Source organism: Lissotriton vulgaris, chromosome 3_1 (assembly GCF_964263255.1).
Source record: "Lissotriton vulgaris chromosome 3_1, aLisVul1.2, whole genome shotgun sequence".
Lineage (NCBI taxonomy): Eukaryota > Metazoa > Chordata > Amphibia > Caudata > Salamandridae > Lissotriton > Lissotriton vulgaris.
In genome coordinates, this window is record NC_141689.1 from 907,110,889 (window position 1) to 907,129,148 (window position 18,260).

The 18,260-nt window shown below is 46.0% G+C and overlaps 1 protein-coding gene across 2 annotated transcripts in view; it reads left to right on the plus strand.

The window, feature by feature from the left end:
• Positions 1 to 18,260, plus strand: part of LOC147727192 (tight junction protein 2-like) — a 595,437-nt gene that overhangs the window by 111,950 nt on the left and 465,227 nt on the right. The window contains exon 1 of one of the 2 annotated variants that reach the window (XM_086961240.1): positions 4,676 to 4,985. The exons of the other annotated variant lie outside the window; for it this stretch is intronic. Within the exon in view, the coding sequence (XP_086817366.1) occupies positions 4,944 to 4,985 (42 nt within the window). The 5' untranslated portion in view covers positions 4,676 to 4,943. Of the gene's footprint in view, positions 1 to 4,675; positions 4,986 to 18,260 lie in introns of those variants that run through there. 2 annotated transcript variants of the gene reach the window in all.

Genomic DNA, 18,260 nt, shown 5'->3' on the forward strand with positions numbered 1-18,260 from the left:
ACGGAGGCTTCCGTGGAATCACTGGGCAAAGATCAAGACGGTATCGCAGTTAAACAAGTGATAAAAAGGATAAGAAGAGACGGGGCTCCTGGGCCTAATGGCCTCCCATGGGCCATATTTTGAGAAGATCCAATCTACTAGGGTAGAATTCTCTCTAAACTGTTCACTGAATGTAGACTAAAAGCAAAAGTACCAGACTCATGGCGAGGGTCTTTCTTTCATCCAATCTTTAAGAAAGGGGACAATACAGATCCAAAAAATTATAGACTAATTGCCCTTCTGGGCGTTGAAGGGAAAGCCTATGCTAGTACCTTACTGAAGGAACTAAATGAATGGATTAAAGAGAACAAAATCCTCCCCTACTATCAGACTGGTTTCCGTAAAGACTGCTCTACAACTGACTTTGCTTCTCATAATGTACTGTAATTTACCCGAAGTTACTTAGTGGGAGAGATTGTCTTGAATCTGATTTATTGTTGCCCATTAGCCAGTTACTTGACAAGCAGAACAATTGACACTGTTTTTAAGATCTGGCCTAGAGACCGCTTTAGCTCTCTTTTTATCCTCTTACAGTAAAACATATACATAAATACTCCGAGAAGGAAAGAAAAGACACAAAAAAAGAAATCGAAAAATACCTTCTGTCTTGTATGCAGCACTGATATTAGGAGAAACCTCCACAATGACTGCAGATAATGCAAGGAGCATGAGGCACAAAACATATTAAAATTTAAAAAACAGAGACACCGCTTAAACGTACCGCATTTAAAAAGCAAAGGAAGTGGAGCCAATCAAGTATAGGTACAAAGAAATTCAGGCAATGAAAAACAAGAACAAACAAGCGCGCGCTGGAAAAGCGTGAGCCTGGTGGGGGGGCGGGATGCGCGCGAGTGGGAGGGAATGGGTCAAGCGCGCGCTGGAGAAGCGTGAGCCTGGGAAGGGGTCTGGTACAATCAGTGACGCAGTAAGATTAGGAATGGATTACTGTTAAATTACTTGGGGAAAAGGCATGTGTATGATGGGTGGCGGAGGGCTTTGGGAAAGTTGTGGTGGGAAGTCAGGCTTCAGTGTTAGGAAGGTAGGGTGAGGTCTTGGACGTTTCATTGTTGGACATTTCTTGGGGAGCAAGTGTTCAAACTGAAGGGGAAGCGGGTTGCACGGAGTGATCTGCTGTGGTACTGTGAGCCCTGCCTACATTGCAGTTTATAGTGGCGGGAGTGGGGCCTTAGTGGGCGGTGTGTCTGGGTGTCGCGGTGCACTCCATTGCTGCATTGCTTTGATCGAGCTGAGTCAGATGACGGTGTTGCCGGCTCAGGGTGTCTGGGGCTGTGCTTTCGGGTCAGAGGGCAGCTTTGGGAAGCAGCAGCGTGGGGACAGCGCGGCTCCTCTACTGCCAGTTTCTGGAATGCGATTAAATAAAGGGCATCGGAGCAGACCTTTAAAACAAGATGACCGGGGTTTCAAAGTTTGATCTACAAGTTTTGCACTGTGAGCGCAAAATCAGATGGCTACCGAGCTAGATGTTTTCATTGCCGGAATGCAGCCTGTGGTGTGAGAGACAAATGTTGGGGTGAGGAGGAGGGAGGGGGGAGAGAGTGCGCTGTAGAGGAAGAGGCTGAAGGTGGGAGGGCGGGGGAGATAACGAAAGGGTGAGAGAAGAGGCATTGCACAGAGGGGGTGGGGGGAGCATTCCTTTGAAGTGTGAAGCTCTCTGCATTGCTGTGGCGGGTCTGATGCGATAATGGAGGCGGCTCGGGGAGCAAACGGCAAGCGCGTGCATGGGCACATGCACTCGGCGTAATCCGCCTGGTTCAGCTTTCCTGTTTCCACCTCTATATGTCTCGACATCTGCAATGCGCAAGCGCATTGGCAGAGGTCGAGACCTAAAAAGCCTTACTGAAATGGCACGTGGGTAAGGAAATTATCAATAGCACGCGTTCGTACAATTATCTCGGGTGCTGGCTAAGTGAAACTGGCAAAGCAACATCACACATGCACAAAATGTAGGCCAGAGCACAGGCAACAATCTTTTCGCAATGCAAATTTAATGAGCTAATGCACAGTCCAACGTCAGCACCTATTAGAAAAGTATTACAAGCCAAAATTAGGGCAACGGCAGGTTATGCACAACAGGCATTTCCAGGCAAAATGGAGGCAATGTTGGATAAAGTGCAATGCCTGGCCTACAAACACATTTTTAAACTTCCCAAATATACTCGTAACAGCCTAATTCGTTTGGAGTTTGGCCTAAGGCAACAAAGTAAGGAATGCTGGGGAACACATGCAAAATACTTCTATCAAGTCTTCACAGCCCCAGCCGGAAATTTAAAAAGTATGCTTAAGACAATTTACGGAGAAACCACCAACCTGTGGCAAGGTTACAAGGAAAAAGCAGTGGAAACCTTGGGGTTGGCAATCGAAAACTGGCAGGAAGGATCAATAAACTACCTGGCGATTAAAAATGCAATAAACAAAAAACAATGTTTTTACCGGTCACGCATAAATGACCTAGCAGAATACGAAATAGGAAGAGGGTCACCCGGGTTGGCAACATCATATACTGGGCATAAAAACCAGCCCTATCTTAGTCAAGCACTGGGAAGGAAAGCACTTAAAAACATTATATGGGCCAGACTCCAAATCAAAGAATTAAACCCCCAGTGGAAGTCCCTTGAACATAAAACAAGATGCAGACTCTGCAAATATAAACACGAATCTCTGCTACACATGATTTGTTGCTGTCCTGTTAAGCTTTTGCCCTGTCAGACGTTTTTTTTAAACAAATTTGGTTGCGACACGGGGTTCGAACAGTAAAAGAAGCAGTTTCGGTACTTTTTTCCTGTACTCTTCCATCGGACCTGGCCAGGTTTGGGAAATACATGGCCGAGCTTCGAAATAGGCTTATGGAAGAAGAGGGGTCAGGCAAGATGAAAGTTAATTTGGTTCAATAAGTAAACGTGCCCCCACTAACCAGTCGGTGAAAACATTATTTTAGTAATTAAAAATGTTTTAGATTACACAAGAAACTTAGCAAAAGGACGCACTGGTAGTTTCTTGCTGTTTTACCAATGTATAGATATATATATACTCCCATATATAGTCCTTTTTAATATATTTCTTTGAGAGTGTTGCATACAAATGTCGTTCTTTTATAATTGTTGTTTTTAACTTCCCTTCAACCGGCATTCAAGATGTATTGCAAATGGTTTTAAGTAACTGTGCAATATAAATAAATAATTCATTCATTCATTCATTCACTTGTTTAAGTTTTTGGAAATATATTTTGCCAAAGATCTTTTATATTTGTCAATTATGAATGTTTTTATAATTTGACAATCTTGTTTTTGAGAATTAAATGTACATTGAAATCAGTTTACGTTACAAACTACTTAACTTCAGTGAGGGATTTTGTAACAGAAAATTGTCCAGTGAGCAAATGCTGCGGGGTGCGCTGTCGGGAGTGATTCTGTTCTTGTAAGATAGCGTAGTTCATTTTTTTGAATAATACATCGTTTGGAAAATGGCCTCTGATTCGCCTACGTGTATTTAGCAGAATTTGAAAACGCATACTGCTGTGATACAATAGTGAGCTGTGCCTTTAATTTGCAGATTCAATGATGCAGAATGGAGGTGAGGCCCATTTATGAGCTAGGACGCCTACCCCTTCTCGTTACATTGTTTGATCTATGATGTTAGTGTCCTCAACGACTATTTTCCTTGTATAAATACACTACCTACAAGGATATTTCAGCATATGGGGTAGCATTTGCAATTCATTCTGCATATAAACACCATGTTGCCATTTGCTTTTAAATATGGACTTGTTGCTGCAATAATTTAAAATGTAGTGGGCGTTAACTCTACCCAGAGGTGATGCTACAATTCTTTCATGTCATGCCATTGACGGTTTTATGCATCATTCCGCCTCGTATGGAATGCGTACATTGCAACATATGAGGGACTAGTTTCCATCCTAACAGAGCATTGAATGAATAAGACAATAAGGCTTCTGCCTCATTGATGCATTGTATACAGCAAGTAAAAATGTATTGGGTTTTGTGCTTTCATTGTAGTGGGCTTTTTAATGATTTGGTTAGGACTCAAAATACAAGCTAGACCTACTGGCTTTGCCAATGCAGGTTATTATATTTGTATTCTCGTTCAACGATGTCGTATTTTTTTGTTTCCTTTTGTTGTCCTCTGAAACTGTCTAAATATCACTCAGCCCATAATTACGTGTCCCGACTGAAAGCTCTTAAGAGTTGGCAAATATCTATCCGAGGTCATCATTAACTGGCAGGTATGGCTTGAGAGGCAAAAAAATACTTTAATCGCCTGCTTCTTGGCCTGAGGAGTGAGATTTGAATCTCTGAGCTATTATGTAAACTTTTTTTTTTAAATACGGAAGCGCTAATATTCCCACGGTCGGGAGTTTTGCCCCTAATGATCTGTCCCTTGCAGGGTTTATTTTTGTACAAAGAGTAGTAAAGTCCTGCTGTCCAAGTCACACGAGCCTAGGAACATACTAAACTCCTCTGTGATTGAAGCTACGGTTGGCACGAACCAACTATTCCAAATGGGGGTTCCGGTGAAAAACGTTGCATGAAAACGACCATCGCGAGCATTCTGTTAACACTTAGAATTTCTTGGCTTTTAACCATGGTGCGATATGTTTCTTTACATGTGCCGTTAGGGGTAGCAGGTGATACTGCCTTCAGGGCGCTCCGATGTTAGCGCTGCTCCCCCCTTCCATGGTGGATGGAGGCGGCCGCTGAGGAGAAACTTCGTTGCTGTCCGGCAGGAGCTGTCAGGGGCCGCCGGGGGGCGATGCGGACAGACCGAGGGAGCAGCGAAGGGAGCCGGCGGACCGCTGCCTGTCACCGCGGGTAGCTCTCGCCGCCCCGGGCCTCTCGTTTGTGTACAGCGCGCCGGGAGCCACCAACATGCCGGTCCGAAGAAGTGGAGGGCCCCGGCCCCCGCTCAAGGTAGGTGTCGCCCTGTGTTTGGGAAGGGGGGTGGGGTTAAGGGAGCTCTGTTGGTCGGCGTGATCCGAACAAGTGTTCCCACGCTGCCATGAAACTTGCAGCGCAGGACAGACAGCCACTGCGCAGGGCTGCGGCTCGTGAGACGGCAAGTGGTCTGTGCAGTTCTCTCAGCTGGGATGAAAAACTAGTATTCAGAAAGAGACGGCTCCAGCTAAACTTATTTGAAGCACCCAGCTGCCTTATGTAGAAGTCTATGGAGGTGACGTTCACGTGCATGTGTTTTTAAAGAATTACTTTGGGAACCTTGCACTGACCCGTTGTGTACCTGCAGAACTGACTAAGACAACCTTAACGAGAGCACCTTGGAGCCTTACCAGAGCGTCCCAGTGTGGGGAGAGAGCTAGGAGAGCCACGCAGACCGGACAACGAACAGCAGACCCAGAATCCCGCCACCAGTCGCGCCGCCGCCTAGGGACTACGTTTCCCAGCAGGCTCAGCGGCGGCGCGTTCCCCGACGCAGTTGAAGCGCCGGGAGGGGCAGTACAAGAGCAAGAGCCCTCGGTGGAGCGGGTGGGAGACAACCTTAACGAGAGCACCTTGGAGCCTTACCAGAGCGTCCCAGTGTGGGGAGAGAGCTAGGAGAGCCACGCAGACCGGACAACGAACAGCAGACCCAGAATCCCGCCACCAGTCGCGCCGCCGCCTAGGGACTACGTTTCCCAGCAGGCTCAGCGGCGGCGCGTTCCCCGACGCAGTTGAAGCGCCGGGAGGGGCAGTACAAGAGCAAGAGCCCTCGGTGGAGCGGGTGGGAGACAACCTTAACGAGAGCACCTTGGAGCCTTACCAGAGCGTCCCAGTGTGGGGAGAGAGCTAGGAGAGCCACGCAGACCGGACAACGAACAGCAGACCCAGAATCCCGCCACCAGTCGCGCCGCCGCCTAGGGACTACGTTTCCCAGCAGGCTCAGCGGCGGCGCGTTCCCCGACGCAGTTGAAGCGCCGGGAGGGGCAGTACAAGAGCAAGAGCCCTCGGTGGAGCGGGTGGGAGACAACCTTAACGAGAGCACCTTGGAGCCTTACCAGAGCGTCCCAGTGTGGGGAGAGAGCTAGGAGAGCCACGCAGACCGGACAACGAACAGCAGACCCAGAATCCCGCCACCAGTCGCGCCGCCGCCTAGGGACTACGTTTCCCAGCAGGCTCAGCGGCGGCGCGTTCCCCGACGCAGTTGAAGCGCCGGGAGGGGCAGTACAAGAGCAAGAGCCCTCAGCGTCGCGGGACGCGAGCGGGACGCCCGGGGCTAAGCCCGGGCAAAGGGCGGGCCCTCTGTGGCCCTCCGAGGACCTCTGAGGACGGGACGGGCCACCCCGCTGACATCCACCAACGCAGAACATTCCCCAAGTAAGTCCTCTACACGCGCTGTCTCTATCGGAGAGTGTATCGTCACTCCCCCACAATGTCCACAAGGGGCAGCCGCAGCAAGACTGCCGCAGGAGCTGGAAAAGTTAGCGGGCCAATTGACAATTTCATCTTTAAAGCCAATGAAGCAATCGACCATGGCATTTCATTACTGGAGCGCAGAGTATCCTTGGAACTGGCCCAAGCCAAACGTTCCTCCTTGGGTCTCCTCGCCACAGCAAACACACCTAACAGGAATAACCTTGCCAATGGCGTCTCTGTAGTTAGTGCTAGTGCAGAGATCCACACCATGCCTAACACCGTGGACCTATCAGTCACACAACTCCTCTCTGATTCTTTACGGAGTCTGGAGAAATCACCTAACTTAGATGTTACTGATAATTTCAACACAGAATTGGATCGTGTTACAAATTCCATTCCCGCAATGAGTCCTCCTGAGAACTTGGACATAATATCTATTGCAGAGTCTCAAGTACTTCTTACCTCACCAACTGAGACCATACACGATCATGTTACTGACCCAATTCTGTCTACAGACCCCGGCCCTATGGCTACAACCTCTTCCCCTCCACGAGCATCAGCTACTACACACATACTTGTGGATTCAACCCCCAACTTAAGAGCAATGCGAGGGTTAAGGGAGGGAGCGATACAGAAGCAGAAACCCCCGCAAGGCCCAAACATACTCACACCCAACAGAAGCCCTCTTCCCCAAAGAAAGCAGGGGAAAAACCCACCTAATAATAACCAAAAAAAGGCTTGTAAAAAATCTAACGTAGGATTAAGTAACAAAGGAGACCCATCCTTTAAGGAGGGGTCATGTAAAGACTGCTCTTCAACAAATCAACTTATTACAAAAGTGGGGGAAATTATATCTGCCCATCTTGCCACCATCGAAAAGAGACTAGGGAATATGGAAAATCAACTTAATGAATTAAGTGCCCTAGTCAAAAGCCCGTTACCCAAAGTTACTCCGACTTTAGTGGTAGCAAAACCACACAATCAACCTCCTTCGGGGCAAGCCGTGAAAAAACCAGCCCCAGCCCCCAGTACCACACATAAGCATAACTCACCCCCAAAGGGAGGCACGAATAAGCCAAGCACATCTATACCCACCCCAAACACAATCACACAGGGGAAACAACCCAACCCAACACAATCAAAGGGGGATACCACTAGCAACTCTAAGGACAGGAATAAAGGCAATCCAAGAAGATTCCATGCTAATTTGCCACCCGGATCTAGCCCATACGTAGTGGTGATGACGGGTGTCCCTGAGATACCGGATAACACCGAAGAGCCGCCCTGGTCTCTATTAAATAAAGTTAGCTTCTGGTTGAATAACAACAGACCCCTACCTGTATACTGTAGGAGTAAAATCCTAACAGTCAGAAGAGTACCATGGGTGGGCCGAGAAATACAGAAAACACACGGTGACTGTGTGATTATTAACTTTGACGATCCACGCACCGTAGAACATATTTGTTCTTGGAGAAATGAGGGGTATAGCGAAGGCATAGAAACAAGACATCTCTCGTTCTTCTATCCATCTAGGAGACCCATTCACCATCATAATGCCTTTGAGAGAAACTGGTGCCACACGGGGCAAGAAGTTGAGGGAAATAACTGGGGTGAGTGGGGATCAGACAATAACCATAGACATCCCCACAGGAACATGCCAAGCAGAGATGCCTATTGGGGTATACCAGTTTTTAATAGATTCAGCAGTCTCGATATGGTCGATTGACTCCCCCCATCTTCACCGGGACTGCTGACCACTGAACAGGAGGGAATAAAACAGGGCTGTCCGGCTGAGTTGGATAATAACACAGAGAAGTCTGATAAGGAAACACTAGGCACCCAACTGGGCCTAAACTACCAGCCACTGCCTCTAGTAAGGGAAGACAAACCAATGGAAAACACTATAGGATGCAAAACAACTATCCCACCAGTCCCACATATTCATAAAAACCCTGATAGTGTACTAACGATTGTTAGCTGGAATGTAGCCGGACTCCAACAACGGGTAATGGACCAGGAATGGTTAAAATCCATATCTAATAAAGATATTATAATGTTCCAAGAGACATGGGCTACTTCGGAAATAACCATAGAGGGCTTTGAATGTCATAGTATCTGTGCTCAAAAGCCAGCCTTTGGCCGTCCCATGGGAGGCTTGCTGATCGGGTTCAGAATAACTCTAGGGGGGACCATCAGGCCAATACCAACTAAGAGCCTAAATATTCAAATCATCGAGTTTACCTGCAGATCATCGGTACATCTGATCAACTTTTATAATAATGACTTTCACTCGACCCCCAATAAAAATTATATAGAGCTATTCGAGACCATAACAAGGATAACTGAATCAACTAAGAACTGTGCAAACAACGGGATTATCCTAGCTGGAGACTTTAATGCTAAATTATCAAGAACTAAAGCAGGCACAAACCAACAAGATAGGGCCACTGAACGTGGGAATGAATTGGAAAATTTCATAAACACCCATACCCTATCAAATATAATGGATTCATTCATACACAGTGATACTGCTTATATTCCAACTTTCAGAGGGAGAGATTTCTCCAGCACAGTAGACTATATCTTTACCTCTGTGGAATTACTAGACAAAGTCATCCACGCTGGAGTAGTAGAAACAGCTTTTGGCGACCACAACGCACTTGAATTCAGCCTAAAAATGGGCCCGACCCAAAAACCTCCCCGTATTCTGGGAGCAAGAGATATCACGACATCAACAGATAACCTTAGGCTAAAATGGAAAGGGGTGAACTGTGAAACCATTATGGACATAATCATAAACAACCACCAACTAACAGTCGCTTCCTGCCTACTTATGGATGGGAATCATCACAGGATAATTGAAGATTTTGAAAACTTGTGCAATGTCATTAAAACCCTCCTAACAGTCCCCTACAGGAAAAATGATGACGAACCCAGATGGTTCGATAGTCGCTGCTCAGCTGCAAACAAGGCACTTCGCAAGGCACTAAATTCCAAACCGAGAGACCTTGTTGATGTACGGACCGCCAGGCAGGCCTACAAAACAGCCATAGGGATAAGGAAGGCTGCAATGGTAGAGGACCAGTGGAAAGAACTATCAGTCTCTGCTACCATGGGAAACAGCGCAACCTTTTGGCCCGCTGTAAGGAAGATGCGGGACATGGGGAAACAACTGTCACCACTAAGCTGCACCATCTCAAGTCAGAACTGGGAGCAGCATTTCTCCAAAATATATGCCAATCCCGCTGCTCCAGTAGAAAACTTAAACTTTGATAAGCTGAGCCCACTTGACATAACTCTGGGGGAGGTCCTACTGGCCATAAATCAAAGCCTGGGGAACAAGGCACCTGGCCCAGATGGCTTCCCAACTGACTTAATTAAACACAGACCAGAATTTTGGGGGCCAATTCTGACTAATGTTTTCAACAACGTACCGTTGGGTACCATCCCTGCTACCTGGTCTACAAGCACAATAGTGCCTATTTATAAAAAGGGTGAAAGATCTGACCCTGCTAATTACAGGCCCATCTCACTCCTAGACAACACCCTGAAAATCTTGGGCCGGGTGTTGTACAATAGAGTGAATGACTGGGCAGAAGAGACAGGGGTGTTAGATAGATGTCAGATGGGCTTCAGAAGCAGGGTCGGGACAACAGAACAATGCCTGAATCTCAATCTTATAATAGGCAAATACACCATAGCCAAGGCTGCTCCCATTTACCTAGCCTTTATGGACCTGTCGTCCGCATTCGACCTTGTGAATAGGTCGAAATTGTGGGCGACACTTCTTTCCTATGGGCTTGATGAACCTCTGGTACATTTTTTAGCCTATCTACATGCGGACACTAAAGCCCGGGTACGGATCGGAATGGAGGGTGAAATTTCGGGGGCAATAAAGGTAGAAAGAGGCGTCAGACAGGGGTGCGTTTTAGCACCCCTGTTATTTATTATCTACATAAATGGCCTGAGCGACTCCCTGAAAGAGACGACAACGGATGTCCCGAAAATCCAAGGGAAATCGCTACCTGCACTCCTCTACGCCGATGATGCGGTGATCATGGGCTTAACACCGAATGCTCTCCGTGCCCTGGTCAAGAGCTTTTCCCTTTTTATGGAGAAACTGGACCTAAAGGTGAATTTTAATAAATCATTTGTTATGACCTGTGGGCCAGGGGCTAAACAATTGAACTCCATCTCAATTGGATCAGAGAAGCTATACTCCACCAAATCATTCCCATATTTAGGCATGGTCTTTCCTGCGAACGGCCTGTGGAGTGGGCATCTTGCCCACGCCACAGGCAAGTTCTCAAAGGCCATAAATTCCATCTTAGCCTTGCCACGACCAACAAGGTCTGAAACAACCGGGGCAATTATGAAAATTTATAAATTGCAATGTGTCCCGGTTGCAACCTATGGAGCAGAAATTTGGGGGATAGTGAATCCATCTAGCCTGCAGATAGAGGAAAATCGGTTGTGTAGAAAAGTTTTAGGAGCCCCGATTGCCTCTTCTGGGTATATTTGTCACGCCGAGCTCAATCTGCCCTACATAACCGACTTCATTGCTACGCGACCTGCAATATTTTGGCTATCGATCTGGGCTAATGAATGTGCCACTTTAACACAGGACATTGTGTCTGAATGCCTAAACTGTGACAAAGGCATGAACATTCCGTGGCTTAGGGCCACAAAGGAAAGCCTGGACAGTATTGGGAAAATCAATCTTTTCAACGACCCTGCCCAGATTAAAAAATCGGATAAGAAGGAAACACAAATCGAACTTTATGCCCTCTTTAGGGAAAAGAGGTTGGAGATAGAACTACAAAAACAAACTGTAAAAACTTATGTGACCAATATAAATAATGATCTATCTCCTCAACGTCTACCTTTATACCTCAGACTCCCTCTGACCAACTGGGAGAGGTCGCTGTTATTTCGCCTAAGAGCTGGATCTGCAAAATATTCACTCTGCTTCCCCATGGGCTACAGCACATTGAACTCTGGACACGAGCTAAACCCCTGCCCCTGTGATGGTTACAGCAGACAAAATGAACTGCATTTCTTTTTTCATTGTAAATTTTTTATGAAGTACATCAAATGGTTTTTAGCTCCATATTTTAAAAAACAAAGGCCAGTCTCCCTAAATCAATCATATCTTATGTTCTTAAACCTAGATAATGTAGATCTAATTTTTCGTGCCACTTCATTTTTGAAAATCGTATTCCATGCACGGAAATCTATGGAATCTCCCTGAAATGCTCCCACCCAAAAGATTGTCTCCTATGCAACAGCACTTTGGTTACCTATCATGTACACTGGAATGCACTTTATTAACATTATTTTAACTGTTTACATGACCATTGCTGCTTTCTTTTAATTATTTTATGTTAATTGTGTATAACTATTTTCAAAGATGTATTTTTATGCTTATGTGACTTTTATGGATTTGTTACAATCCGAATAAAGTTTTCTTTGAATTGAATTGAATTGGACTGCGCCCTTAATCTTTACCATGTCGATCTAGAGCTCGATTTAGGTGTTGAATAACGCCTTCGGACCTGTCATTTTATGGTGAGTGCTGAGTAATTACACAGGTGCTCGCCGAACGTGCGCCTCTTTATTTCCTGCCCATCACCTGTATTTCTGATAGAAAAAAAAGAGCGTCTCGCTTCCATATTTATTTACAGTTGTCAAAGTGTTTATTGTCTGGCCTTTTCCCCTCAGTTTGTCTTTCAAACTCACGGAGGGTGCCATCTGCTCGGTTTCTGAGACCCAGATTAGTTGGGAGTCAGTGAACGAGGCACCGGCTGAGGAGCGGCTCGCGCTGGGCGCACTTTTATAGCGCATACAACCGGGTGGGGCGCACAGGTCGGGACTTAGGTCGCATTTGCCGTCGCTTTGACATGTAGTGCGTGATCTCGCTTTTGAAGCACATTCACGCTTGTTCCTAAATGTTAAAAGAAATACCTGTCACTGGGGAAGTCCGCGATGGGAATGCATTTTGACTTGAATTGTGCTGTCTGTCATACGGTAGCCCCTTTTATTTACCATCAAAGTACCGGCTCTTCTCTACTGTGCTCCACTGAGCATGCAGTGCCGGTGTTACATTTTTTTCAGTATCGGCCCTTCTAAGCAGGACTGCTGTACCAGAACTGTATATGCGAACTCTTCTTACTTCTGTTGCTGTGCTCATTTATTGGGGGGAAGGGGGGAGTATGTGTATTTTCTCCGTTTCTAGATACAGATTTGGCTTAACTTGGTATATTGTTGAACTGAATTCTCAAACCCATTTCACCAAATTTTGGTTATGGCTATTAATTCACTCTCAAAGTGGCCCGCACATGCATCCAGCGAAACCAGCATATTAGTAAAACTGCAGTTTAAACGTGACAATCCAGGGCTGACCACTTAACGATCGTATATGTACCTCAAAAAAGCGGAAACAACGAGCGCTATTAATTGATTTTCTTTTATTATGAAGCATTAATCAGTGTGACATTAGTCAGTTTCCATTTACTCCCAGTTAAAAGCAAGATTTCACTGAATGCAGTGCTTCTCTGTGGGAACAGTTGCGTCAGAGATAATACGTACTGTGATGATATCCCTGTGAAAAGGGCAACGCAAAGTCAGACAGTGGGAGCTGGAACTGCACATGTGGACCCAGTTGCGTCACAGGCCCTGTGACTGGGTGTAAAGAACTAAAGTGTTTCGCCTCGTGTATTTTGAAAACCACATGAGGAACTTTCATGTCTTGTCCTAAAAACAGATTAAAAAAAGAACATAATTCGTCAGCCCCAATAAATTAATACGAAATGAAGTCCCCCCACGCCGCCTGCAAGATGTCATGAAGGCCCTCGAGTCAGCCATATCTCAAATATTCAATGCGAGTCCCCCGAGGGGTTGCGGTCCCCCTACTCCGCAAGGGCCTGCATTATGCCTCTGAGCTGCCCCTTTAGTGAATGCATGCATAATCTTTGCTGCATTTGCTATTTGTATGCTATTCAACTGAGGCACCAGAACCCAAACTAAATCGAAGACCCAAAAACGCGGTGGTACTTTGATTTTAATCGACGTGCTTTTTTCAGGAGCTTGCATCAATTTACCACCTAAGCTAAAAGTCTGTAGCTTCAGTCTATGTATTTAGCATACTGGAGTATGCTGATTTCATACTCGCTAAACTTTGTACCTTTTTTTTGCAACACGCTCCTACAGAACTAAACACCTTCACTACAACTTTAATGGAATAGCAACCACATCCGCTATCCAAACTCCGAGCTAATCTCGCTACCTACCAATTTGTGCTATTTGATCCTCTACATGCTCCTTATGCAGTCATGTACACAATCTTCGCTTCCCCCAGTCACTCTGTAACCTCATTCTCTTAAAGTCAACCATGAGCATTCTTGTCCATTCTTGCTGCTTGCCATCTCCTATCCTTCTATCCCTCTTCCTTACCCTAACCTCTAACCACCATCACGTCACGAGTCCTACTCACCCCCTTTTTAGCTCGGGCTTCCTCTGTCCAACTAAATATTTTAACCCTACACTATTAAATCACTCTCCCTGCAACTACATTTTCCCTACATAAGTTTGCTTCTTGCTAGCAACTACCCTCCCTGCTTCACGATGGCTTGTGTCCCCACTAACTGCTTAGTAGATGTCTTTGCCCTTAAACTTTCTAATCTTTCTCATGACTCCGAAATCCTCGAATGACTAGCACTCAACAGTCTTATCGTCACCTCCCTCCAACAGTATTGGATATGAACCGCTGCAGTCAGTCCTTCACAGATTACACCTCCCCAAGACGGTACTCAGTCACATCTCAGACGTCTTCACCACATCCCCACCACAAACACTTGTCTTCCTCACTTTTTCCCTTGACTCCTGCCTCCTATAATGCAGATGGTTTTATATGGTCTGCCGAGTCTGCTCTGGGCCTCCCATGCGCTGAGTTCTTCCGGGTTACTTCTTACTTGGCCAGTCCATCATTCTGAGTGCATTTACGTTCCCTTATCTATTGGGCCCCCCTCTGCCTTTGGGCATCCATGAGTCTCATAACAAAATCTCTCAATTTGTGATATTTTACCTCTTTGATCCCAGGACGACCAATGGCGTTATCCAAGCTACCCAAGTAGATTGTCAAAGCCATCTCACCTCACAAAATCCCCACCACTTGCCTTGCGGTGGTTGGATAGGGAACTGTTCTGCACCTTCTAATGCGAACACAGTCCAATAGGATTCATCTACTGCTGATCAACCAGACCTTTAACCTTCCTTGCTTCCCTCGAGTTCCATCTTAATATTATCGTACACTGAGACAGAAAACTTAAGTGGAATACTATGGTAGACACGTTTCCTGCCTGGACACCAAACTTTGGAACCAGATATTAAAATCCAAAAGAACTCTATCAAAACATCTTACTTCCTGAAAAAGTCTGTTTTTCATACTGTTTCCTATCGTAATTCACTTCCACCTACTTGATTGTCAGCAGCTGCTCTGGCTCCTCTAGAATACTGTTGAAAGTTAGCTAATGTTGCACGATGTTCTATTGTAAATGAATTGTGTGAAGTCCCCCATTGCCCTGTTAATAGGCTTGTTCTCTTTAACACCTTCGATGCTGATGACGGCCCCCAGCCGTCATGCACTACGGTGGGCATGTGCTGATGACGGCTGGGGGCCGTCATAAACCCGCCCACTTCAAAAAACGCTGCGCAGAATCGCGGCCGCGCCCAAGGGGTTAAGTATCGTAATTCAAAACGATAAATAGGTTCATGCCTCGTTCTGCAGTCGTCAACGTGACTGTTGCTTCCATCCTTCTCCTCCTGTTCACATATGTGAGATCCCTTCCCGTCAGTTATTCATTGTAGCTTAGATGTTCATCAGTATCCTATTCCTGAGTTAACTTTCCAGTTGTAACTGGCAAAGCATAGTACACCTTTACTATTTCATCCTGATCTAGTTGAAGATTTTGTCTGGGACCACTCTTTTATAAATCCGAGTCAGATTGCAGCATCTTGTCAAGCTTCCTTGTTTGCAAAGGGAGAGTGCTGCATAAGCAGCTGCCAGGACGGCATTGCATGCCTTTTGTCAGCTATCCATCCCCTTTGGTACCTCAGGTTGTGGTGGAGGTCCTTCCAGTGACTCTAACCCCCTGATCCTGAATATCAGCCTCCAAGGTCCTGCAGGCTGAGAGGTCAGAAGAGCGGGATGAAGGGGGTGGTCCACCATGATCTACTAGAGACGGTGCCTTGGATGTTGATCCATCTTAGGAGACTCCCCAAAAACGACTGCCAGGGGGAGCCGGCTGCCTTCATCAGCCAGTCTACTTTGCGGACTCCATGGGTCTGTTGGGTTGCAGTGAATGCTGTGAGGCTGGGTTTGGACGATGTGAAACGGGGAAGCATTTTGGGATGTTGGAGTAAGCTTGAGCTACTGAAGTTTTGGCCCTGCAGCTTTAGTGAGTGGTCATCCTGGTGCTGGGGGACGGGTTCCTTCCATCCCTGGTCCAATTCATCCCCCTTGGTCTAGGATGCTGACCCCATGCTCCTACATACAGTCATCTCTGATCCTTCTTACGCCTACAGTCAAAAACTATGTACTCCTCACCTGCTGCCTGTTTGGACAGTCACTGATTGTGCACACATACAAGCAGAGTAGCGTCAGTAGAAGTCACATGACTTGAATTTGGCAAGGAGATGGTAACATCCATGAGGCAGACTGGTGCGGTTGTCAGTGATGGCCTCGGAAAAGCATCCAAAGATGATTCATACACCTCTGTGGAATGCCGTAAAGAGTACGCCTCCTGGCTTGAACTGACTTCCCGCCTCCTCCATCCCATCTGACACATTCCATGGAAAGGGAGTTGGCCTTTTTCAGAGCCAACAGTGGATCACTTCCAAAGCATCACAATCGTTGAAACAGGTGAAGAGGTAAACTACTACTTTCCTTTGTTGCCTCTTTCCCTCCCAACCTTTGCCTTCATGTCTCCTACTGTTTACCTTCTTTTTTCCCACAGTCTCATTTTCTCTTCTGCTCTCCTATACTTTCTTTTATTTCATTTTAGAACTTTCCTTTTTTCCACTATTCCGTCATGTATTCCTTTGTCACTCTCTTTCCTGTCGACACCCTTCATTCCTTTCCTCTCTCCACCCTTCATTCCTCTGGTCACTCCCACCCTTCCCAGTCCTTCTGTCAGTCTCTTCCTTTCGGTCACTGCCTCCATAGTCCAGACATACACACGTCTCCGAGTCTGGATCTGACCTGTTGAAGTCAGTATTAACTATTTCTATTTAATTTGCTGCAAGTTCTTGCTCATGCCAAACCGAATCATGGGTTTCTTTTTTCCCTGTGGCCCTTCAGGGCTTGACACTCCACTTGGAGACTATGGACTTTAAATAAATTCAACGTTTGACAAAGTTCGGCATAATCCTGCATATGTAGCTCTGATATTTTCTCCAGATGGCATAGTGGTGTTTTACAGTCAGGGCCGGCTTTAGCGCTAATTGCTCCTGAGTGGGAGGGAGGGGGTTTGGGGTGACAATTTTTTCAGTTCCCCATCTCCTCTAGACTCCCTCACTATTACTCGGCAAAAGGCCCTCTTTTCTCTCCTTAACCCCTCTCTCACATGCACTTCATTGGATTTAAAGCCCTGGAAACGGCTGGCTTTTCTAATCCACACAGCGTTCCACATATAATACAGATCTGTTCTTTGGAAGAGGCACATTACCCTTCTGTACTACTTTATGGCGAGTAAAAAATGCCACTAGACAAAACTCTGATCTCTCTCTCTCTAGCAGGACCATAATCGCAAGAGTTATCTTGACATTTTAATTGTTGCCTGAAAGCTGCATGCACAAGGAACTCTGCAGCAGGTGCTTATACGTTGTAAGTTATGTGTCTGCGTGGGCCTTGATGCTCCATGCGGGCCTAGGACTCAAGACCCTACACTCTCCAAGTTAGCGCCCAGTGCAGCTGCACCAGTCACTCCGCCCTATAGCCGGCCCGGTATTTTAGTTAAGCCGTGTGTGAGGTTTCTACATTTACGATCAGAGCTTACTACACCTAAAATCTGTTTATGTAGTTATGGCTTTTCATTCCCAACAATCAGTGTGATAACTTTGTGGGTCCCCTTGGACTGTGGAATCTTAGGCCCTGATTCACAAAGCTATTTGAATGCATAAGCTGAAATTAGGTGTGCAGATTTTTTGATATAGGAGTGTAAATCCACACTTTATATAATCAAAAGCTACATACACTGTCTTTTTTTTCCGGGAGAGTATATTTTTTCCCCTGAGGCAGGAAGATGATGTCTCGGGCTGGAAATGCTCATGGGGTTTTTCACAAATGTTTCAGCAAAGCAATCCCGCCCTATTAAGTGCATGTGTAAATGTGTGTCCAGGATTGGAATTTGTAGGAAAACAACCACTGAAATAGTGGGTGATAGCGAATGGTTTGGGGAGCACAATAAAATAAAATCGTTGTATGGGGAATTGAACTGCAGCTATACGCTGTGTTCAGTATGTTAAATTACTTTTGCATGGCTATAAAACAGAATTCCAAAAATGCTCTCGGAACCCTGCAACAACCATACTCCTTTGTTAATTGTATAAAATATGTAAATTTACCCTCAAGCGCAGGAGGAAATTTATGTGAATACATTTTCGATTTTTTTGTTTATTGGGGCCTAAAGTCTCAATGCTGTGTATGCAAACTAAAGATCCTTTTAGTTCCAAGTGGCCCAGCTGGCAAAAGCAGTGTGTTTTATTGATTGCGACAAAAATAACTTGCTAGGTCGTTGGCAGTGGTCCAGATATGCACTGCCACGGCCGTTTTCAGTCTGT